Below are 25,034 nucleotides of genomic sequence, written 5' to 3' on the forward strand. Positions count from 1 at the left end.
AGGAGATGGTGTGCAGAGCAGGGGGAGAAGAGGATGTACAGATGCAGCAGCAGTGGTGGAGCAGGGGGGTAAAGAACAGCGAGGAGACAGTGTGCCGAGCACGTGTAGAAAGGGGAGGAGGAGTGCAGATTGGATGCAGCAGCAAAGAAGGAGGTGTGTAGAGCAGTTGCAGCAATAGTGGAGGAGGACATGTGCAGAATGGGTGCAGCAGAGGACAATATGTGCATCAGTTGAGGGTGAAGAGACAGTGTGCAGAACAGGTGCAAGTAAACGGAAGAGGAGGAGTGCAGATTGGGTGCAGCAGTTGAGGAGGAGGTGTGTAGAGCAGGTGCAGCAGTGGTGGTGGTAGAGGAGGGGTGCAGAGTGGTTGCAGAAATACAGGAGGAGGAGGAGGAAATGTGCAGAATATGTGCAGCAGAGGAGATGATGTGCAGCAGCAGAGGGTAAGGATACAGTGGAAAGAGCAGGTGCAGCAACAGAGGGAGTGGAGGAGGAGTGCAGATTGTGTGCAGCAGCAGAGGAGATGGTGTGCAGAGCAGTAGAGGGGAATGAGATGATATGCAGAGCAGAACCAGCAGCTGCACTGAAGGAGAAGGGGTTCAGAGTGGTTGCAGAAATAGAAGAGGAGGAGGAAATGTGCAGAATGGTTGCAGCAGAGGAGAAGGTGTACCAAAGCAGAGGGTTAGGGAACAGTGTGCACCGCAGGTGCAGCAGAGGGGTGACAAGAAGGTATGTAGAGCCAGTGCAGCAACAGAAGAGGGAGTGTGCAGAGTGGATTCAGCGACAGATGTGGACGGGGAGGTGTGCAGAGACTCAGAATATGTGTAGCAGCGAAGGGGGAAAAGAACATGGACCTGATCGTAGCCGCACAAAACGATCAGTTACTCAGACATGCGGGGGGACGCCCAGCACATGGCTAGTCCGCCCCGCATGTCTGGCCCTACCGCCTTCCCGCACAAGTACAAAAGCATTGCACAGCGGCGATGCTTTTGTACTTGATGAGTAGCTCCCTACCTACCTGCGCAGCTCCTGCGTGCTGGCAGGGAGCTACCCGTCGCTGTCCAAGTTGCTGCGTGTGACGTCACGCAGCCGCCGCCCCCCCAACCCCCGCATGGTCTGGGCACACCTGCGTTGCCTGGGCAGCCCCTCCTAAAACGGTGGCCAAACGCTGACGGCCCACCCCCTCCCGCCCTGCCTGATTGACAGGCAGAGGCAATCGCAGGGCTGAGATGGCCATCGGCTGTCTAGCATGCACCGGCGCATGCGCAGTTCAGACCTGATCAGGTCTAAATTAGGCCCCATGTGTAGACTGAGTGCAACCCAAGCAGGAGAAGATTAAGTGGAGCCCACAAAGTTTTAAGGCTTTACAAATTTGTTGTAAATCTAGGAGCAATACCTGGCTGTGTATATACAATATTGGCAAGTACCTTAGTGCCAACATTGCAGGTTTTCGCTATGAGATGTGAGGCAAAATTTGTAATGCCAGTGGACGTGATGTGCCATGTTGGAATGCCACATTGCATAGATTTCGAGGTCATTAAAATCCCCAGTAGTAAGGCACAGAGAGCCTAATTCAGGGTTGATCACAAAAGCAAAATCTTTCTCTAATGCAGGCATTCCCAACCGCGGTCCTCAAGGCACACCAACAGCACAGGTTTTAGTGATATCCAGGCTTCAGCACAGATGGTTAAATCAAAATAACTGCAGTACTAATTAAGGCACCCGTGTTCAAGCCTGGATATAACTAAAACCAGGACTGTTAGTGTGCCTTGAGGACCGTGGTTGGGAAACACTGCTCTAATGGGTAAAACCATGTGGGTCATACAGATCTGATCGCTGCTGTGCGTTTTCGCACAGTGGGCAATCAGATCCGAACTGCGCATGTGTATGAGCCGCAATGTGCATGCGCATCAGACGGCTACAACTGGCATCGGCGGTCAGCAACGGGAAGGTGCGAAGGATCCATTCGCACAGGTGTTCACAAGATGATTTACAAGAAGAGGCCATTTGTGGATGGAAACTGACCATTTTCAGGGAGTGTCCAGAAAATCGCAGACAGGCTCAAACGTTTTGAGGGAGGGTGTCTGACGTCAGCTCAGGCCCCGATCAGTAAGATTCAATCGCACTGGAAGAGTAAATCCTGGGCTGCGCAGAGACTGCACAAACTGATTTTGAGCAGCTCTGCTACACATAGGAACGCACACTTGCACAGCAAAAATACACTCCCCCTGTAGGCGGTGACTATCTGATCGCAGGACAGCAAAAAAAAACACGCATCCCAGCGATCAGATCTGCACTGCATGAGGGGCAGATGTAACATGTGCAGAGAGAGTTAGATTTGGGTGGGGTGTGTTCAAACTGAAATCTAAATTGCAGTGTAAAGATAAAGCAGCCAGTATTTACCCTGCACAGAAACAAAATAACCCTCCAAAATCTAAAGGGGGTACACACGGAGAGATTTATGCTTAAATTCTAAGCAATCTTATTAGATTGCTTAGAAGTTAAGCACGGATCTCTCCGTGTGTATGCCCCACAGCGATAGCGATACGCGGCCCTGCGCGTCACTATCATCGGTGCTAGATTGTGCCTGATCTAACACATCGCTCATTTCCCCGCTGGGTGAAATGGGCGGTCCCCCCTTCCTCACTCAGAACACATCGCGCTGTGTGCTGAGCGGGGGATAGATGTGCACTAAGCGTTCATGCTAGATCGCTCAGCACACATCTCTGGGAGAAATCTCCCTGTGTGTACGGGGCTTAACTTTCTCTGCACATGTTATATCTGCCCCGCCTGCAGTGCGCATGGTTTTGCCCATTAGAGAAAGATTTTGCTTTTGTGATCAGGTCTGAATTAGGCCCATCGCCTGTAGAGACCAGTTGACTGTTATTACCACACACCTTGCACCTGTGCTGGACAAAAAGAACACTAACAATATATTGCATATTGAATATTGAAATAGGTATCCGGCATATGTGTTGCAGAAAGCGCTGGTGTTCTGAGACTACTCTATAGTTCGTTAGTGTCTGTGTGGACAATGAAAAGCTGTCCAATTATCCATATACAGAGGGAATTTTATCAGTATCTTGCAAAATCAATATCATATAACCAAGAATTATTGATGGAATACAGTAGCTGAGATGGCAGACAGGACAATGGGCACATCTAGCAACAAGTGTCTATCTGCTGGGGCATGGCAACCCTAACCATACAATAATCTGTTGAGCAATTGGGACAAGTCCGGGTAACAAAGGGGTCGTGTTAGTGGTATAGAGATCAAACTGGCTGTATATTATTTAATACAGATTTGTAATATTTTTCTGCTGGTGATTATTTACGACATGTTTATAATATTTTTGTCCATTCGTTTTCCAAAGGTTGGCGGCATGTTTGATACGGTACAAAGAAGCACACAACGGACGGCAGACTGGGCTATTTTGCTACTACAGATTATTACTTCTGGAACAGTTGACTTGCAGACAAACAAGTAAGCCCTACACATATTGGGTCCTGCTTTTGTGTCGCACACAGTGCTGATGTTCACATAGCTGAGCATATATTTTCAAATGTGCATGTGTGAAAAGTTCTAAATAATCCTACGACGCATGCGACCCACAGTGTACATGCAAAGGTGCTGTTGCAATCGAATGATTTGGTATTAGACCGATGGGCGGAAAAGTGATGGGCATTCCTGGGTGGTGACTGGGAGGTGGCAAGTAGTGCACGCAAAACAGGGCTTTTCAGTGGGCGTATTATGGGAATGTTGTGGGTGTATATATTGGAGTGGTCAGCGCGCACAGGTGGGAAAAAAATGTGTAGGGGGGGTTCAGGTTAGGTATGGGGGGGGATGGGGCTATGGGGTGACTAGGAAATATGGAGTATCGGGTAATCACAAATTATTTGTAGATGGTATGCTTCTATAGAACATCATGTACACATGGTGTTTATAACAGATGTCAATCATTTATTGTTGCCGATATAGAGTGAAAAGTCTAACGTTCAAATACTTAAAATCGTATATATGTCCTGCAGACTCCCTTTTCATGAATAATACTTTTTAGCTATATTGGTTTCACAAGGGTCCCTTTGTGGGGCAAAATGTCAGGTGAACCTTTAGGGAACACCTTAACCATAGGCTCTATCTGAGCCTATGTACCTTGTTCCTGGATTTGTATTTAGGGTAAATGTACATATGAGTGCTATGGCACTTGTGGGTATTTGTACTGCGGCGTGCCGCTATGATACCCTTCTGTCTGTATAGTTAGTAATTGTTAGTGATGGGCTGCCAGTGATGGGAACCAGGGTACGGGCTTGTTGTTATACTCACCGCCGGGGGTGCGTTCGGCGCACCTGTGCAAGCTCAGCTTCCATACCTCTCCCTAATTTGTGGGTGTGTTAGTGCAAGCGGCTGCGCACACAGCTGAACAGCCCTGAGCATGGGAGTCCATGGTCAGATGGAGAAACTGCACCTGTGACAGGACTGGTGCAATGTTTACTAGTGACTTACTCAGGGGCGTAGCCAGAATTTTGTGGGCTCCATAGCAACATTTTGAAGGGGCCCCGTCCCAATGCTTCTATAGAGACACCTATCTGCAGCAGTTGTTAATTTTATGCCCTATAATAGTGTCCTTGTTCATTTTCTGAACCATAGTAGAGCCTTATTTAATGTTATGCCCCATAGTAATGCCCTAGTTTCTTTTATGAATCGCAGTAGTGCTTAAGTTCACCCTATGTCACATTTCAGAGCTGCCAGTACACATTATGCCACACAGTACCCCCAATTCACATTATGATATATAGTGCTCCCCGTTCATATTGTGCTTTATTACAGTTCCCCCGGTTCATATTATATAACATTAAAATGACCTCCAGTTCATGTTATACCACACTACAATGAGCAGGTCCAGGGACATACCTAGATATATTGCAGACTCCAAGGAAAAAGTTTGAAAGGACCCCTACGTACCACCCAATGGCGAAAAATGTATATAACACATGTAACTGTGACAGGGAAGATGGGCCCCTCTCAGCTCTGGGCCCCATAGCAGCTGCACTGCCTGCACCTATGGTAGCTACGCCGTTGGGCATACTGTATAAGCACGCACCAGTTGGTATTAGAAATACAGAGGTGCTAAAAGTGGGAGTCTCAGTCCTTGCACATTCATACATGGCAAAGAAAGAGAGGAAGAGTTTGAGTGCTATTTGCATAAACTCGCAGACTGACGACCGCCAATAAACACTGCTGCGTGTGACTCAGAATCAGTTCCATTGTGTATCATGCATTTTAGGAAATGTTGTTCTATTGCAGTGTTGCCAGCAGAGGGAGCATGAGGCTGCAGTATAAAAGCTAATGGCCTAATTCAGACCTGATCTTAGAGGTGCTAAATTTAGCACCTCTACGATCAGCTTCCCTGACATGCGGTGGGATGCCCAGCACAGGGCTAGTCCACCCCACATGTCTGGCCCTACCCCGCCGCACAAGTACAAAAGCATCACACAGCGGCAATGCTTTTGTACTTGTAGAGTAGCTCCCTACCAGCGCGCTGGCAGGGAGCTACCCGTCGCTGTCTGGGTCGCAGCGGCCACATGTGATGTCACGCAGCTGCCGCGGTCTGCCCCCCTGCACGGTCCGGGCATGCCTGCGTTGTCCGGACCGTGCCCCTAAAATGGCGGCCAAACTTCATCGGCCCGCCCTCTCCCGCCTCTGCCTGTCAATCAGGCAGAGACGATCGCAGGGCTGAGACGACCGTCGACTGTCTGGCATGCGCCGGCTCATGTACTGTTCAGACCGGATTGGCTGCTGTGGGAAAACGCACAGCAGCGATCAGGTCTGAATTAGACCCAATGAGAGGGCACTATATATTATACTTGCTTGTACCTTATACTGTACCAACTCATTTTTAGCATATAGGATATAGGCTAGTCTTTATACTGGCCAAACACCATGATCCTGCCACTAGCTCAAGGCGCCATAACAATATCACTGCTCATTTTACTCAGACGCAAGGGTGCTGTTAGTTAGGTCAGTAGATGACCACACACAGGGCCACCACATTTACCCACATTATGGCCCTCATTCCGAGTTGTTCGCTCGGTATTTTTCATCGCATCGCAGTGAAAATCCGCTTAGTACGCATGCGCAATGTTCGCACTGCGACTGCGCCAAGTAACTTTACTATGATGAAAGTATTTTTACTCACGGCTTTTTCTTCGCTCCGGCGATCGTAATGTGATTGACAGAAAATGGGTGTTACTGGGCGGAAACACGGCGTTTCAGGGGCGTGTGGCTGAAAACGCTACCGTTTCCGGAAAAAACGCAGGAGTGGCCGGGGAAACGGTGGGAGTGCCTGGGCGAACGCTGGGTGTGTTTGTGACGTCAACCAGGAACGACAAGCACTGAAATGATCGCACAGGCAGAGTAAGTCTGGAGCTACTCTGAAACTGCTAAGTAGTTAGTAATCGCAATATTGCGAATACATCGGTCGCAATTTTAAGAAGCTAAGATTCACTCCCAGTAGGCGGCGGCTTAGCGTGTGTAACTCTGCTAAATTCGCCTTGCGACCGATCAACTCGGAATGAGGGCCTATGTACTGCATGCAGGATTTTTAGATGGGGGTTTGCAAATGCCTGATTGTATAGCGACTGTATCCAGCCTACGAAGAAGGCATAATAAGAACATAACAAGCTATAGTTTCCCTTATACAAATTGTATCTAGTACAGTACTTCAGTCATATACAGGGCCAGCAATCACAGCCAGGTATTAGATGTAACATTAGGACCAGCCCGCCTGAGCTGACCCTTTTTTCTGGATGTGGGCACCATTCCACAATGCAAGTCTCCTGTTCTGCAGCACATTGGAGCAAGTCTGGGGAAATGGCAGAAAAACCTAGCATCGGCCCTGGACATTTACTGTATTTACGGAACACAAAAGTATTGCCGGCAGGCGGGATGCCTGCTGTTACTATCATGACAGCAGCATCCCCCCACCTACGAGAATGACGGCAGTGGGGTGAGCGCTACGAGTCCCCTTGCGGGCTCGCCACAAGATCTATTCCCACAGGGGAATAGCTCCTGTTCGCTGGTATTCCGGCAGTCGGGATTCCGGCATCTGTATCCTGACCGCCGTGATCCCGACAGCCGGCAAATTGATTGCCTCCTGTATGTACACATGAGTCTCCTGGATAGTGTATGTAATACAGTATTCATAATTAACACTAGCGGCTAAATGTAATTGCCTCCAAGTTTCAGAGGTGTGGGAATTTTGGGCGAGGCTGCCCCCTTTTTTTTTTTTTTTAAAGCAGCAATCACGTACAAGGCGAAACTAGGTTTGTTTTGCCTTGTAAAGATTGCTGGTTTAAAAAAAAAACAACACTTCAACTCGTACAAATTTCCTACTTACAGAACTCTGAGGCTATTACGTGACATATATATGGTCTATAGAATAAGCTGTAAAGTTGCCCACATAAGGTAAGATTTTTTTAAACAATGTGGGTGTTTCCGACCAATTGGAATGACACATCGTTTAAAAAACGTTCCGTGTGTGGACATGTCAATGACGTGATGCACACACTTGCGAATCGTTCGCCGCCGCCTCAAATCTCTTGAACATACCTGTGGAGGTGGTGAATGATAACATGCTGCACGCGTGCCGTTGCTTATAGTAGCTGGCAGCGGCAAGTGTGTGTGCACTTGCTGATGCCGGCATCCCGCCGGGTCTCATTGCTCACGATGTGTACCTGGAGGACATACTGCTCCGTGTGTGGAAGCCTTAAGGGAGAAAGTCTAAAAAACAAACTTTCTGTATCAAACATATTCATCTCATATAAATAGCATAAATGGTCAGAAAAGGTTAAACATCTCATGTCTCATACATTGATAATACTATATAGCCAGTAGGGGACAGAACTGAGCTTTCTAACCATGCATTCTCCCAGCTAAGATGCTAGACTCTCCTTGCTGGCAGCTGTACTCTGATTTCCACGGTCTCCCTAGTAGTCCATTGCTCTGATTGAGTGCTCAGATCCACACTCACAGCAGCCTTGGTAGAAGCTCAATTTTACCCCTTATGCTGCATGTTATGGCAGCAGCTCTCGTAAAATCTTTTTACATACTTTACTAGAGATCCTAGCAACTGGAAACCCCCCTGCGACTGTCTATGAAGCATTATTTCTGGCCTCACCAACAGCAATATCAACTCAGTTGCATGATATAGCCTGATACATTGCAGCAAGTATAAACAAAATTATATCAAAGTCGGTGATACATGAAGATAATTTTTACTGGCAATTTAAAAAAATAGTAACACTGTATTTGAGATACAAGAATGTGTTAAGTAGATTAGAAGAATAGAGATACCAAAGAAGCATCAGGAATAGAAAGTACTTTGGAGCATAGAGTACTACTGCCCAGCCCAGGTGTGGTGCAAGATTACTATTGCTAGTTGGATGCTGAACTTATACTGATCACTGTCTTTTGAAATATTTGTGCAGGCTAATAATTCCACTTATTTGTTGTTGGCCTTCAGTAAAATACTGACAGCTGACAAGCATGCACTAAAGCAAGTAGGGGCCTCAAACATAGATGAACACCCACAGGGCTGTCAAGAGATCTACTGGGACCCAGGAGTAGAGAGAGACTTAACCAAGCATTGCCATGCCCCTCTCTAGTAGCAAATACATTTGTTACTGTACAGAAAATATGATATTGCTGTTGACATTTTGGTGGGGCCATATACAATTAAATGTACTACAGTATAATATAGTGACATTAGTCACCTTCTATCTACCCTACTATATACACTCTTCACAAGCCAAAGTATTGTATACATGCCGTTAGAACTGTGATGTTTGTGAGTATTTACATCTTAAAACATTCAGCTCCACTAAAATAATGACCACAGTTAGGGACATCTTATTTCTACTTCCCATGGCGTAAGCAAATAAGGCACTCCAATTCAATAACATAGAGGTCTGGGAAATGCTAGTGCCACCATAATAGCCTTAGCGGTGTGCAGGCAGAGGAGGATGGGTGGTGGTGGGGGTGAATACTGGAAAGCTGCTATGGAGGTCAGTATCTCTCTGCCAAGTGCCGCAGAACATGTACTTTTTATCACTGAATGAAAAGTTTCAAGTTGCATCCATATAATTAATAAGTACTGACAGCCTAATTAAATCAGTGAGTAGTGTTCATGTTACACCGCAGTGACAATATGCAAGTACTGTAGATTATACTGTAGTTCTATAGTAGGTGGTATTTCTGCATGAACAGAAAGTTCAGAAACCAGTATCCTGCCCAGAAGACTGACTCAGTACATCTCAATAAAAGGGTTTGCAATGTAAAGAGTATTAGCCTCAACTACATTTGCTAAAACATTTAAAAAAAACTATCTAATTGTACATTTTAATTAACATATATGCAATCCACAGAACATCTGGATTGGCAATAAACTACTAATTCAGTTTTAGAGAACATTGGAAATTTTCCGCTTTATCGGATCTCCCTTCAGGCAGTTGTGGGAGTAAAACAATGCACGCTTGTAACCGGCGTCTTCTCTGTAACTAAAAAAATCTTGTGTGTTTTTTCTTGCAGTGAATTATTCACAACTGTTCTTGATATGCTGAGTGTCCTAATAAATAAAACGCTAGCCTCTGATCTCTCCAGTGTGTCTCAAGGAAGCTCGGAAGAGAACAAAAGGGCTTATATGAACTTGGTGAAAAAGCTTAAGGTACAATTGAATTCTGGATCCTGCTGTGCCTGTGACAGCATGCAGGAGATGAAATATGTGCAAATCAAAAACTTACTGTATACTTCATGTTTGTGACATTACATGTGTCATGTGGGCTTATTGATTTCATGTATGTGACATTACATGTGTCGTGGGCTTATTGATTTCATGTATGTGGCATTACATGTGTCATGTGGGCTTATTGATTTAGACAACAAGGTGATCATTTATTACTTTTCTAGTGCGCTGGCCTGTACTATAATATTTCATGTAGGTCTATTCTGTGGCTCAGCGTTAGCTGATCTGTGCATATAGAGTAAGTCATGCACAGCTGTCATTTGCCAGAAGGTTTGGTGTTATATTTACTTCAACATCTAAAAAGGTAAATTGGAAATGTTGCACATAGCAGCCAATCAGATACTCAATATCATTTAAATAATGCATTCCAGAAAAAAATAGTTAGCCCTGGTTCTAATAAAAGCACAGCACACTCTTCACCTATCCCCTAATGCAGGGAAATGGCCATTACACTACAGTATAAATCAGACTGAGGGTTCTGACCAGTGAATGATGCTACCTTCTGTCAGATATTTAAGCTGAGGCTTTTCACCTAAAGCACAAATGTGAAAGTGAGCTCTGGTTTGAGGCCTGATTCAGAGGTGTACGCAGATGCACGCACAGGGCCGTCTTTTCATATGGGCTCAATGGGCACTTGCCCAAGGGCCCCAGGAGTATAAGGGCCCCAGGCTGATAGCTGAGGGTTCCCTCTTTCCAGGGGGTACCAGCTTTTTGAAAATCGGCCCGCATCCCAGGCGTGCAGAGCTGGAGCAGGGTCCAGCTACTGGAAGGCTGATATCCCTGGTTCTGGGCAAGGTAGAGACAGGCTGACAGTGTCAACCGAAAGGGGAGAGTCCTAGCATTTGGAGTAAACCATCAGACAAACTCTAAGTAAGACAGAACCTGAGTTATGTGTCTGGGAAGAGCAGTTAACAGGTTCAGATGGGACCACTGCTTTGAAGTCAGATATCTCTGGTTCCCCAGGTCCGATTTTCAAAAATCTGCTACCTGGAAAGAGGGGACCCTCAGCTATCAGCCTAGGGCCCTTATTCTCCTGGGCAAGAGCCCATTGAGCCCATATGAAAAGACAGCCCTGCTGCAGTCTGCTTCAGGTATACTTTCGGTACCCAGTTCCAATGTAATTGCAGTCAACTCCAAGGTATACATACTTTTACAGGCACAGGCTAGCCTGTACCTGGTTTCAATATCTACTACTGTATCTACTGTACCTATTCAACTGCATCAGTCCTGATATTACTAGTGGCCTGCATGAGGAATAGCATTATTAGGCCATCCAGCTTTACTCACACTCCGGCATTTACAACTAGTCCAAGGGGCCCCGAAATATGAATTGCGACTCTGCACAGACACGATTGGACACGTGCAGTGATACTTGCACACATACGCAGTAACAGTATATATCGCCCATCCGATATTGGCAGTGCGTACATCTGAGTCAGGCCCCGAATCCCAAGTGCAAAGGTTCTCAAATGCAGTCCTCAAGGATCCCCGGTCCAGGTTTTAATTATATCCATGCTTGGCCACATGTGACCTAATTAGTACCTCAGTCAATTTTATTTAACCATCTGTGCTGAGCCATGGATATACTTACAACATGGACCATTGGAGTGCCTTGAGGACAGTGTTTGAGAACCTCAGCCCTAGCCCATTACACTCTCATGATTTAAATCTCTAGCTTTGTCACTGTTCTTCCTCCCATGGGGTGGATGGTTAATACATCCAGTCCCTACCACTAACATTACACTGAGAGATAAAGCAGTTCCCGCCAAAAAGCACTAGTCCTCTCCGGAAATTGAAAATAATTTGATTGCGTCATTTTCTATTTGTTCCTTAGTAACTATATTCTAGTGTAAGAAAACCATTTCAGATCAATACTGCAATAAGTGAGCACGATAAAAGATAATACAATATAAAGACTGTACTGTACATTGCTCTCATGCTTGGACTTTGCTCATGTATCTACAATCGATGTGTCTCTGATTGGTTAATAAATACATGTAGTGCACAGTAAAAATAGGGGTGAATGATGCAATTCACACAGTTACATTCTAAAATCCTAATGTTGCATTTGTAATTTTAATTCCCAGTATATTGTACTGTATTTGTCTGCAAGTACCACATGCTACTAATGTGTTCAATGATAAATGTAAAACATAGGGCAGAAGCACATCTGAATCATCCAATGCATAGATGTATGATTGAGCCCTTACTGTATACTGGGGGTAATTCCGAGTGGATCGCAGCAGGAATTTTGTTAGCAGTTGGGCAAAACCATGTGCACTGCAGGGGAGGCAGATATAACATGTGCAGAGAGAGTTAGATTTGGGTGGGGTGAGTTCAATCTGCAATCTAAGTTGCAGTGTAAAAATAAAGCAGCCAGTATTTACCCTGCACAGAAACAATATAACCCACCCAAATCTAACTCTCTCTGCACATGTTATATTTGCCCCCCTGTAGTGCACATGGTTTTGCCCAACTGCTAACAAAATTCCTGCTACGATCAACTCAGAATTACCCCCACTGTACCTATACTATTTCCTTTGTGTCACTATTATGAGACTGTGTTTCTCTTTTCTAATTAACTTTGTTTTCTTTATTAGGACCTATAGATATATATTATATATACATAGTGCAGGTTGCTACTATATATTTATTTCTCTCTTTTGCAGATTAGTGGCTCTACAACTGTTAATAAATCACATCTTGTAGCCTGAAACTTGAATAAATGCACATACTGGAAATGTCTCTCCCAGATAGACTTATTATTGTTGAGTGGTATCTGGGGGACATGTGGGAATAATCTAATCTCTACTACATCCTTTCTCCTTCCAGAAAGAACTTGGTGATAAACGATCAGAGAGTATTGATAAGGTCCGCCAGCTTCTGCTCTTGCCAAAGCAGACATGTGATGTGATTACTTGTGAGCCGATGGGATCTCTTATTGACACAAAAGGCAATAAAATTGCAGGATTTGACTCGATTGATAAGAAACAGGCAAGAATAAGATTTATGCTAGAGAAATATCAGCTGAACTATTAATTTATGCACAATGTCGATCACTAGTTGCTGTGCTTACAGCATGTTTATTACTGCTCTGCTACAATCAATTCAGCATATGTGCAGCAATCAAAAGTTGGACATACATTATACACTTATCTGGCAGATCTGGCTGATTGGAATGAAAATCTGGTAATGGATGAGAGCAAATTTGCTCCTAAACACTGGAAAACGGACAAAAACTGTTGTTCATGCAAATTGGTTAAAGCCGTGATTTAATCAACTTGTCTGAACGACATGTTTTGTCCATTTTCCAGTGTTTAGGCGCAAATGGTCGATTGTCATTTGCGCTCATCCATTATCAGATTTTCATTACAACCAGCCATAATTGTATAGTGTATGCCCAGCTGAAGGGTGGGTAAGGAGGGCGCGATCAAAACAGCAGTAGGGTTACAACTGTTTTATTTGTAAGAGTCCCCTCATGCATTTTATATGCCATCAGAGCCTCACATACCTCTTTATATGCTATCAGGCTCCGCATATACCCCTTTATGTGCAATATGCTCACATGGCCCATTACATGCTGCTTTACAGTACAGTTCTAGACACTGCTCACCCAGGAGATTTCTGGAGTATGTGAAGCAATCTCTGATAGGTGGCAACCCTAATGACAGTTTACAGTACATACCTCTCTCTGTTGCATCTGTCTACAGGCTATATATAATGATGGTAGGATCTAGTTGAAAGCAATGGGATTCTGCCGAAAGTCAGGGAAGTCCCAGAATTTATTGTATTAAATAGAAAATGCAGGATTTAGTCCACTTACTCTAAGCACACTTTCAAGACACGTGAATCACAATCTGTATATACAGTATATAAAAGTCTTGAAACTTGGCAGGTAGCTTCTCCTTAGGTCTCCGGTGCTTACTAAGAACCGGTTTTACAAATGTCACTGCCCATCCACGGAAATCGCCAAAAATGTGAGTGTGTATGTATGTATATGTATGTATGTATGTATGTATGTATGTATGTATAGCAGCATAATTCCGGAATGCCTGCAGCAATTTACACCAAACTTGATACATGTATGACTTACAATCTTGGAACAAACACTGTGGGGGTAACACACCCCTAGCACCCTTAGGGGTGAGGCAGCAGCACAGAGTATTTCTGCAGACAGCATAACTCTGGAATGCCTGGAGCAATTTACACCAAACTTGGTACACATATGACTTATAACGTGGGAACAAACAATGTGGAGGTAGTACACCCTTAACACCCCTAGGAGTGGGCCAACAGCACAGACTATATCAGGACATGCATGATATGTCAGTGACGACAGGGCTTCATGTGACAGTGGCAGTGACCTGATATTAGGAGGGGAATGGAGGTAGCAGGAAGCCACACACTGGGAGTCATATAGTGGGAGAAGCAGGGTCCCCAGCCACACAGAGTATATTAGGAGAAGCATAATATGTCAGGCAGGACAGGGCTGCATGTGACAGAGGCAGTTACATGATGTCAGGAGGGGAATGGAGGTAGCACAAACCCACACACTGAAAGTTACAGTATATAGTGGAAAAAGGAGGGTCCTCAGCAGCACAGAGTATATAAGGAGATGCATAATGTGCAACGCTATATAAGAAACTGTAAGTAAATCGATAATTTCACAGAGACACTGACATGATGTTAGGAGGGGAATGGAGGCGGCAAGAAGCCACAGACTGAGAGTTGTATAGTGGGAAGAGCAGGGTACAAAAAGGGGTACAAAAAGTGGTCCGGCCCCTCACAAAGTGGGTCAGGGAAGCAAGATATGCCTATTATGGTGGCCAATCCCGGGATCGGCGGGATTCAGGGATTTAGGGCCAAAAATGGCAGTGATTTAATCCTGGGATTGGAAGCTCCAATCCTGGGGATTGAGGGATCAGCGTTGAGCGTCCACAGGATGCTCAGACGCTGCCTGGCTTCCTTCTTCCGGCTCCCCAGCGCAGCGTGAGAGGTCACGCTGCGCTGTCAGCCACTGCTGGGAGCCGCCAGCAGCGATCAGAGGTTGTTCCCCACCCGCCTGCCCCTATTATATGGTGAGTTATGTGTGCGGGGCGAGGGGGCGGCCACATAGCTAAAAGCCAATCCCGGGAATCCCGGGATTGGCCATTTTTCAATCCCGATACCCGGGATTGAAAAAATGGCCCGGGATTGGCTTCCCTACTGCCTATAGACTAGCTCTCCAACCAACGTAAATTAACGAACAACTATAATTCTAATTTACCATCCTCATCCCGTAGAGAAGCACGGGTATTCAGCTAGTATTAAATATTTCTGGTTTGTGCTCTGTAATATTACAGTGCAGTACCTGGGACACAGCTAGCAATTTTTTTTGTCCATCAACACCATTTACAGTACAATTTTGAAAATGATACTATAGGTTACTCAACACAAAATTACAGAGAGAAATTATATTAATTTGTACCACGTCCACTATCTCATTATACTCCTTTCAGTGACACAAACTCTTTATTTTTGTTGTTTTTTTTTTCCATGTTTACTGAAACAGGGCCTTCAAGTTTCATCCAAACAGAAAGTTTCTCCTTGGGATTTATTTGAGGGTCACAAAAATGTAGCTCCGCTGTCCTGGGCCTGGTTTGGGACTGTTCGTGTAGATAGAAAAGTGATAAAGTGTGAGGAGCAGCATCACCTTCTCCTGTACCACAAACATCCAAAGCCCAAACCTCGCAGTTACTACCTCGAGCCCCTGCCACTTCCGGCAGAAGAAGAAGAGGAAGAGGATGAACCTGCTACTCCAGTGTCCACGGACCCAGAGGGCAAGGCAACAGAGTTTTCTGATCTTGGTAAATCAGTAACTGATGAAGAAAAAAAATCCAAAAGCAGAAAGCGCAAGAGCAAGAGCAACCCACGGACAGATGTATGTTACTGTTTCATTCCCTCTGTGTAACTAATTGCTAGCAGAACTCTTTCAAGTGCCAGTGTTGACTCTGAGTTATTCTTGTTATTGTTTATTTACTGGGTTTTATGTCTTTGCAAGAGCAGCTCATAATGACTGCATGAGTTATAGGGCTTTCTCTTTTTTGTTATAATGTGTTATTGATTTTGAAATAAACAAGTAAAAAATTACACAAAATATTAAATCTAGAGGTTTTACAGCCACATTCATGGGAATGTTACAGCACTAATTCTAAATGTAATATAAGGGTACATTTGGGCTTTTTAATCCAACACTAGGTAAATGCGATAGAAAAGAGCTTTCATTTGTTTTTAAATACAATAACTATACACTAAAATACAGTCAAAGGATCTAATTCAGACCTGATTGCAGCAGCAAAATTGTTCTCTAATTGGTAATTCAGAGTTGATTGCAGCAGCAAATTTGTTAGCAGTTGGGCAAAACCATGGGGCTACTTCAGACCTGACCGGTGCTGTGCATTTTCGCACAGCAGCGATCAGGCCTGAACTACGCATGCGCTGGCGCCGCAGTGCACCGGCGCATGGCAGACAGCCGACGGCTGTCTTAGCCCTGCGATCGCCTCTGCCTAATTGACAGGCAGAGGCGGTCGCTGGAAGGGAGGGGTTGGGCCGGCGGAGGTTAGCCGCTGTTTAGGGGGCGCTAGCTGGGAGCTACTTCTACAGTACAAAAGCATCGCCGCTGTGCAATGCTTTTGTACTTGTGCGGGGTGGGGGGCGTCCCTGACATGCGGGGCGGACTAGCCCTGTGCTGGACGTCCCAGTCTGGGAAGCTGATCGTAGATGTGCTAAATTTAGCACATCTATGATCAGGTTTGAATCACCCCCATGTGCACTGCAGGTGTGGCAGATATAACATTTGCAGAAAGAGTTAGATTTGGGTGGGTTATCTTGTTTCTGTGCAGGGTAAATACTGGCTGCTTTACTTTAACACTGCAATTTAGATTTCAGTTTGGACACACCCCACCCAAATCTAACTCTCTCTGCACATGTTATATCTACCCCCTCCCCCACCCCCACCCCCACTGCAGTACACATGATTTTGTGCAACTGCTAACAAATTTGATGCAGCGATCACCTCTGAATTACCCCCCATGTGCACTGCAGGGGAGGCAGATATAACATGTGCAGAGAGAGTTAGATTTGGGTGGGGTGTGGTCAAACTGAAATGTAAATTGCAGTGTAAAAATAAAGCAGCCAGTATTTACCCTGCACAGAACAGTATAACCCACCCAAATCTAACTCTCTCTGCACGTTATTTTTTTCCCCACCCCACCCCTGCAGTGCACATGGTTTTGCCCATTAGAGAACAATTTTGCTGCTGCAATCAGATCTGAATTACGCCCAAAGTTTCCCTGCAGAATTGTAGCCATCAATTGTGGTCAATTTGCACCACGCTTCATGGTGAGTGCTCCCCAAACACTTCAATTGGCCTAAATATTACGATCTTGCAAATCGCTGACAGCACCACCGCTATCTGTGCCGTACTGATGCCTGAGTGTTATATAAGCAATGCAGGACCTGTTACCTACCTGAAAAACCAAGTGATTTCCCAGACTTTCTAATAGAGTACATATAAAAGCACTGTTCATTTACAGCTGGTGCCTTGCATTGCAGAAGCTGCAGAACATTAAAATGAATAACGGTTGTGAAATAGTTCAATACATTTTTTGGAATGTTCATACATGTGCATTTGTTGAGAAGCACTAAGATGCCAAATATCCTGTAAGATCTAAAACTGACACATGTATCAAATTACATCCCCCTTCGCTATTTCTCTACTACTCCATATAACCACACAGACTTCTCTGGTTCCTGAGGCTTGAGGTGAAAGTGGAGACTAGAAAGGAATGAAAAACCCACATATCTTTTTCCACAGACTAATAATGAAATCAGTGATTCCAAATTGGAAACAGAGTTAAGCACTGCCTTGTAACACAACTCCAGACACTATGAACTCAGGTACTAAAGGATAACTGTACAAAGCTGTGTATTAGGAGTTGGCTAACCACTAAATTACACAAATGTGCTGGTTCATTTCTGTTTACACGTCAGGTAGAAACACAAATGAAACTGTTTTCTTTATTATTTTGACAACACTTAGGTTGATAAGCAAGATGTAAAGACGCTTTTAGTCTAGACGGCATAGTGGGCCTAATTCAGATGTGGATGGAGTGCCGTCCTGCATGACCAATGTTTGGTACTTTACACATGCGCTATACCCGTTCTGCGCGTGTGCAAATGGGTTCTTCGACAAAGGACGCAGGACGGCAGCAGACTGTCAGTGATCTATATAAGCACCAGAGATAGCAACTCCAGCCACATCTGAGTCAGGCCCAGTGTGAACTAAACTCACATTTACATAGTACAGGGCCCTGTGCTGGAATGCACCAGCGCTGTGAGGCAACAATGATAAGCACTGTGCTCCCCACTGAAACTACCCCCATTCCGGGGGGGCAGGGTACTATGGGGGCTGAAGGTGAGTGGCCCAGTGATGATGCTCTACTTTCCAGTACTGGTAATGGGCCACTGTACTGCTCTTCTGAGCATACTGTATGTGCAAGGCAGGGGTTAAATCCCATTTGGGACTTCACCGTATAGGGCCTCATGCATGCTCAGAAGAGGAGAGTCGGGGCCTCTGGAGAATGGATTGCTATTGTGCCTACACAACAATTTGGGAATGGGATCCATAACTTCTGAAAGTATTCTTTGTGCAAAAATAAGAATAGAATAGTACCTATAGGTCATTCACTGTTACTGCATTGTACAAGATTCCATATACTCATATCCTTGTATAGGAAAATACTCATACATATTGTTGTCTCACATATACTGCCGAGGGTCCATTGAGTTTGTCTCTCAGCCCTGCCTAAACCTTAGACAGCAGTGCATCATAGTGGGGACCAGGAGGATGCACAATTGAATAAAGTAATCTTCCTGTAGATTGAAAGGATCAGAAAATGTTTACTGAAACCTCCCTAACCTCTCTGTTTCTTCAAATGCCCCCTGCCCCAACCCTCCTATTTCCCAGCGCTTAGCTAGGATGCAACCAATTTCCCATCACTTAGAAGCAGACAGCTGCAGTGTACTCTGTGCACTGCACACACCCTTCATGGTCTCTATAGAAGAGGTGAAAGACCCTTCTGATGCGGCTCTGTAGCTTTATAATAAATGTCTTATACTTTGAGGCATCAGACTGTTTTAATGAGACTGCATGACCACATGAAAAGATCCCTGATACTCCCTGCCTCTCTTACATACATATACTGTAGCATCAAGTTCAGTTCCCACTCTCATGTGCACTGTGGTTACACCCTGTCACTTCAATGGAAAAGGCGTGATATCAGTCTTTCTAATTGGTTAACCAAACGAACTTAGATGCATATCTGGGTACAGAAGCAGTTTTTTGTAATTAGAACAAACTTCTCTTTACATATTGCCCATAGCATTTCTTATAACTTTTGTTAAACTACAGTTACAGTGTATCAAACTTGTAATTGCATGGCAAATGATGTGTACAGTATGTACCTCTCTGTATTCATCTGAAGGAATTTAACATAAAACTATTAATTACAATTTTACATGAATGTAATCACAATGTTATCAGCGCTGTGTAGACAGATTTACTGCAATTAGAAAAACTACACGTTAACATTGAGTTCTCAAAAGGGTGTAGTATGGTATGCCGGCAGCCGGGCTCCCGGCGACCAGCATACCGGCGCCGGGAGCCCGACCGCCGGCATACCGACAGTGTGGCGAGCGCAAAGGAGCCTGACATTCGCTGCGCTCGCCACGCTGCGGGCACAGTGGCGCACTACGCGATCCACGCTATTTATACTCCCTCCAGGGGGGTCATGGACCCCCACGAGGGAGAATAGCTGTCGGTATGCTGGGTGTTGGGATCCCAGCGCCGGTATACTGTGCGCCGGGATCCCGACATTCGGCATACTGAAGACCACCCCTCTAGGGTGTAGTATGGTATGCCGGTGGCCGGGATCCCGGTGACCAGCATACCGGCGCCGGGAGCCCGACCGCCGGCATACCGACAGTGTGGCGAGCGCAAAGGATCCCGACATTCGGCATACTGAAGACCACCCCTCTAAAGTACAGTATATTTACAACCAGAATTATCCCATACAGTATGTTTTATGAAGCAAACTTTTTAAAAGCTTGATTTTGTTAGAAAATAATGACTATACCGATAATGGTAAATATTGGTACGAATAAATTTTTCTAAACGTACCCGTACAGTGTTGTACTGATTTCATATCTAGTAATAACGTTTCATAAATGTAACTGGGTATTAAGAAAATTGATTATACTATACATGTCGTTAACATAATCCCTTCTCCTCGTAAATATATATATATATATATATACATACATATATACATATATATAATATACACATATATATATACATACATATATATATATACATATATAAAATATACTGTGTGTGTGTGTGTGTGTGTATGTATGTATGTGTATATATATATATATATATATATATATATATAGTGCAATAATGGGAGCACTCACCAGTACTCATGCTTAGAAAATATATTGATCAGACCAACAGGATACAAACTCCATCACTGGTGAGTGCTCCCAATATTGCACTATATTGGTTGGAGTGGTCTGACTTTGTGGTTTGGTTCCATATTGGATGTCACCCCAGCATGAATCTATGAATTGTGAGTGTGGACTGTATTGGATTTATATGTATATATATATGTATATATATATATAGTGTGTGTGTGTATATATATATATATACAGCAACTCCTAGCAAGCAGCGGCACTCAGGGAAAAACTCATGGATATTCCAAACAAGTGGTGTTTATTCCATGATGATACAAAAAAAGAACATCCAACGTTTCGGGGTGCTAACACCCCTTTGTCAAGGTGACAAAGGGGTGTTAGCACCCCGAAACGTTGGATGTTCTTTTTTTGTATCATCATGGAATAAACACCACTTGTTTGGAATACCCATGAGTTTTTCCCTGAGTGCCGCTGCTTGCTAGGAGTTGCTGTATGTATCACAGGTTCCAGAGGGCACTGGGGCTCCATTCACTGTGAGGGGTGAGTGCCAATCTGTTGTTGTGTATATATATATATATATATATATATATATATACACATATACACAGTGTATGTGTATGTGTATATATATATATATATATATATGTATCTACAGTATATATATATACAGTATGTATATATATATATGTACAATATTTAATATTATTATTGTGCTTATCTCATAGGGATATCCTCAAAATCCTGCATATCGAGTACCATCTAATTGTTCACCTCTGTCCTCTCAAATGATACATCACACCCCGGCTAATACATGGAGTTACAATATTATGGGACCGCAGCAGTCCAACCTTTTCTTGCAGAACCAGGTCCTCCCGTCAGGTATGTAATGTAATCCCTCAATTATAATACTTTCTAACTGATGCATCATTCCAATAACCGTTTTGGTACCAAAAATAAAGTAAAGTAAAAAATGGTAAAACAAGGGTTGTTACTGTAACTATCCGGGATTACTCCAGACAATCCAGAAATCCTGTCCTTGGTCCAAAGTCTAGATCGCAGGTAATCCCGGTCGTGCAGCATCAAGCAAACAGAAATGGCTAGCCAGGTCGGCCAGACCTCTCTCCCCAAGTCCTGCCTCTTTTTCTGCAGGAACTGCTAGTTCTGCTTGTTCACGTAGCCAGATAAAAGAAAGTAAGGGTTGTCAGGAAATTGCAGTGGTAACGCCAGAAATGACCCACCGAATTATGTGACACTTCAGAAATCAACTACAAATGTGTACCACAAATGAAGGCCACCATGGGTGATATCATAGTCAAAACCAACTGAAAATAAACTGTATTGCTGCACTGTTAGATTGTGTACTAACATTTTGAGTAGCATTTACCATGCCTTTTTTTATTTAACCTTTATAAATCTGGGAGTTTTTTTGCCTCACCCTGTATATGTAAGACTGCTGGACTCTGATTAATGTGATAGAGAGTAATCAGCTGAGCTGGCATGAAGGGCTATACTAAATCCCTAATGACTGGGCAAGTGTGGGCACAGATGGCATACAAAGTCATGATGGGACTCTGAGGCATATAAAAAGAGGCATATAAAAGGGCTTTGAAGGAGTGGTAAGAAAATGGCCTAAAATCTGACAATAGCCTGACTGTGGTTTTGACCATAACGAGACAGGTCACACTGCCAGTCTGGGAATCTGAAAATGATAATGGTAACACTAAGTAAAATGCTGTCACCTCTTTAGGCCTCTAGAATAAGCAAGGTGTAATGTCACGGTGGGTGTGGTATATTTGTCGGCATTCATTATAGAGACAATTATAGTAATGGTGTCATTATTGAAATGCTGACAGTGCATTTTAGTCTGATTCTATGCCTAACACTAACCCCAACTATAATGGAGAAGTCAGCATTATGACAGTGTCGGCATTTCTGATGTAAACATTTTGTCAGTGTTGACATTTTGCAGGTGTTGTCATTAATGGTGTTTACATTTTAACCATGTCAACATCATTAATGTCCTCCTTCTGCTGTCGACATTGTAAATGGTGACAGTCATGAAATGAGAGATCCTTATTTATGGTGGTGAAATAAAGACTCCATATTGAAAGAACACTTCTGCAAGTGACACGTCAAAGCAGGGAAAACGAATGGGGTTTAGCCTCGTATAGTAGCTAAACCCGTCTAAAGTCCTGATTAGGGTGCCCAAACACCCATTTGGGCGCCCAAACCACTGACTTTTCGCATGTTTCTTGATACCTCAGGAGGCAGCACTGACGGAGCAACAATTGAATTGGTCTGTTGGGCCCCATCTGTGGGGGAAACAGTTGAATTCCCCTCACGTCTTGATTATGGCGCTGTGTGGTACTTACACAGTTGGCTGTTTTTTTCTAAGTCATGCTCCGAATGCTCAGTGCGCATGTCAGCGAAGGTTTTATCGGCTATGGGTTAAAATGTCCTGGACACTGCAGTTTGATTGACAGGCTGCAGCTGCCTGGGGGTGGGGCAGCGTGGCAATGGGCTGCTTTCTCGAAAGAGGAAGTGTCTGTCCCAATTTCGATGCATGCTGAGGCCAGTGTTTGCATCTTCCAGTGTAGATTTATTGGCCTCAGCAGCAGAGATAAGGGAGGCCTTTCTGAGTAGCCTTAGGCTCATTCAAACGGATGATGCTGCAACCCATGGTTGCGATGGTGATCTGATGCTACGGTACCCATGGTGTTTACCTTTAAGGAAAAGTTCCCTGTTTAATGACCGGAATTATAAATTTTTTTGACAATTTCCCTGCATGGTAACCCATACATTCTGCGTTAAGTGCTGGAGTCTATGGGTTTCACCATACGTTAAACCCCAGTGGGTTTAACATGGAGGGGATGCGGGACCAAATTGAATAGGTGCAGTAAAGCTAACAATTAGTCACTGGAGAATCTGACCCTTTGTACAGTAATAATATGGTAGCTTAATCAGGCCTACAATTTTTTAAACTAGAAAACCTGCTACTGTACATGATGTGGGTTAAAACAAGATAAGGGAGACGTGCTTTAGATCACCTCTTATCTATGGAAGATTACTTTTTTTGTGCTCTGTTTTAGTCAGTGTCTGCTGATACCAGACTATAACAGACCTGAGGGGGCACACCATTTGAAAGAGGTGACTCCGCTCTTTCAGACATGTACAATATGTGTTGGTATGTGTTTGGGCCAGTACAGGGGAGAATAGACACCCCTCTTTCAAATTGGTGTGCCCCCACATTTACAGGTCAAATTATGAGCATGTTAGACTACATTGTATCCTCCCACCCAGATATGTTTTTGTTTTTTTTGTAGCGCAGAGTAATATATTATTTTATAGTGATCACAAAATAATGGATAATAGGAGGCATCATTTGAATGAGGAAACCCCCCTATTTACACAGACGGTCTCTTTTTGTGACAATATTATACATTTGCCTAACGCATACTTTTGAAGATGCCTTTCCACTTTTTATTCCCGTTAATATTTTTCAGTCGGAAATAGATCTTTCAGTGTAATTACCGCAATCCTCACATTTCTCCCTTAGGTGGCTCCAGACTGGACCCTGCCGCCACTTTTGTTCCTACAAACACAAAACAAGCCCTGTCAAACATGCTACAGAGACGCTCAGCCACCATAATGCAGCCACCTTCCATGCAAGCAATAAACTCCCAACAGCAACTACTGCAACTGAAGCTACTGCAGCAGCAGCAACAACAACAGAGGATCCTCAGACAACACATCCAAGCAAGAACAATTCAGCAGGTACATGTGTGATGTCCACCACCATCAATATTGCTTTCACCATCTGCAAGTATTAGTCATGCTTTGCATCTGTTCTGCCTCATATTGGACTGCTCTCCTTCATAGAGAAGTCAGGTCACATGTTACTACGTGATGATATGAGACATAATCATGTTTTACCTCATCCGTTTCCTCTCCGTGTGTTGCATGCTTTCTCCACGTCATTGACAAATGGGACACAAGAGAGCCGCTAACTATTCATGTTTCTACAGATGTCATTATGACAGTCTAGAACTAATGAGCTCTGTTGTTTATGAAATGATGTGCCCAGATCTGCTCATTTCTTATGATAGGAGGCATCTCTTGTTCTGTGCAGCTCAGTTTTGTATTGTGTCTTCTTAATAGGAAATGGTTGTATAACACTTTAATAGTGTACAAAGTGTGCAGCCCTAATTCTAATTGTCGCAAACCCATCAAGAAAACTCTACAAGTCACCAAATCAGGGGGTCTATGTACTAAGACTTGGGGAGGGATGTACAGTACTTAGCATTTGCTGTGTATCCCGCCACATATTGCATTGATACTAATTGCATATGTACTAACTCTCCCGATAAGAGCTGTCCTCTGCGATCTGCAATGGTCACTGGACTTCTGGATTTATGACCCAGGTCGGAGTCCGTCTGCATATGCACAGAGTTATGTGGCGGGCATGGAGGGGGGTGGGGGTGTTCTGGGAGAGATCTGATTGGATCCCTCTCCGTGCTGAATGCAGAAAGAAGCCCATAGACCTCTATAGGCATTACCCTCTGCCAGTGCCGTAACTAGGCATTTTAGTGCTGTGTGCAAGAAACGATAGTGGCGCCCCCCCATGTAAGATAAAGGCAGTGCGCGCCGTAGGCGCGCAAAAATTTTATAGGGGCGTGGCTTCACGGGGAAGGGGCGTGGCCACAAAATAATAGC

At 44.3% G+C, this 25,034-nt stretch overlaps 1 protein-coding gene across 8 annotated transcripts in view; it reads left to right on the forward strand.

The window, feature by feature from the left end:
* MED12L (mediator complex subunit 12L) overlaps positions 1-25,034 on the forward strand; it is a 1,138,385-nt gene that overhangs the window by 962,596 nt on the left and 150,755 nt on the right. For all 8 annotated transcript variants that reach the window (XR_010175887.1, XM_063916060.1, XM_063916058.1 and 5 more), the window contains 6 exons: positions 3,375-3,484; positions 9,587-9,722; positions 12,633-12,794; positions 15,352-15,720; positions 21,047-21,200; positions 23,878-24,095. Coding sequence is in view for 7 of the 8 variants with exons in the window: in XM_063916060.1 (XP_063772130.1) it covers positions 3,375-3,484; positions 9,587-9,722; positions 12,633-12,794; positions 15,352-15,720; positions 21,047-21,200; positions 23,878-24,095 (1,149 nt within the window). In the remaining variant the exon portion in view is untranslated. The remainder of the gene's footprint in view (positions 1-3,374; positions 3,485-9,586; positions 9,723-12,632; positions 12,795-15,351; positions 15,721-21,046; positions 21,201-23,877; positions 24,096-25,034) is intronic.

Source organism: Pseudophryne corroboree, chromosome 4, assembly GCF_028390025.1.
Source record: "Pseudophryne corroboree isolate aPseCor3 chromosome 4, aPseCor3.hap2, whole genome shotgun sequence".
NCBI classification, from domain to species: domain Eukaryota; kingdom Metazoa; phylum Chordata; class Amphibia; order Anura; family Myobatrachidae; genus Pseudophryne; species Pseudophryne corroboree.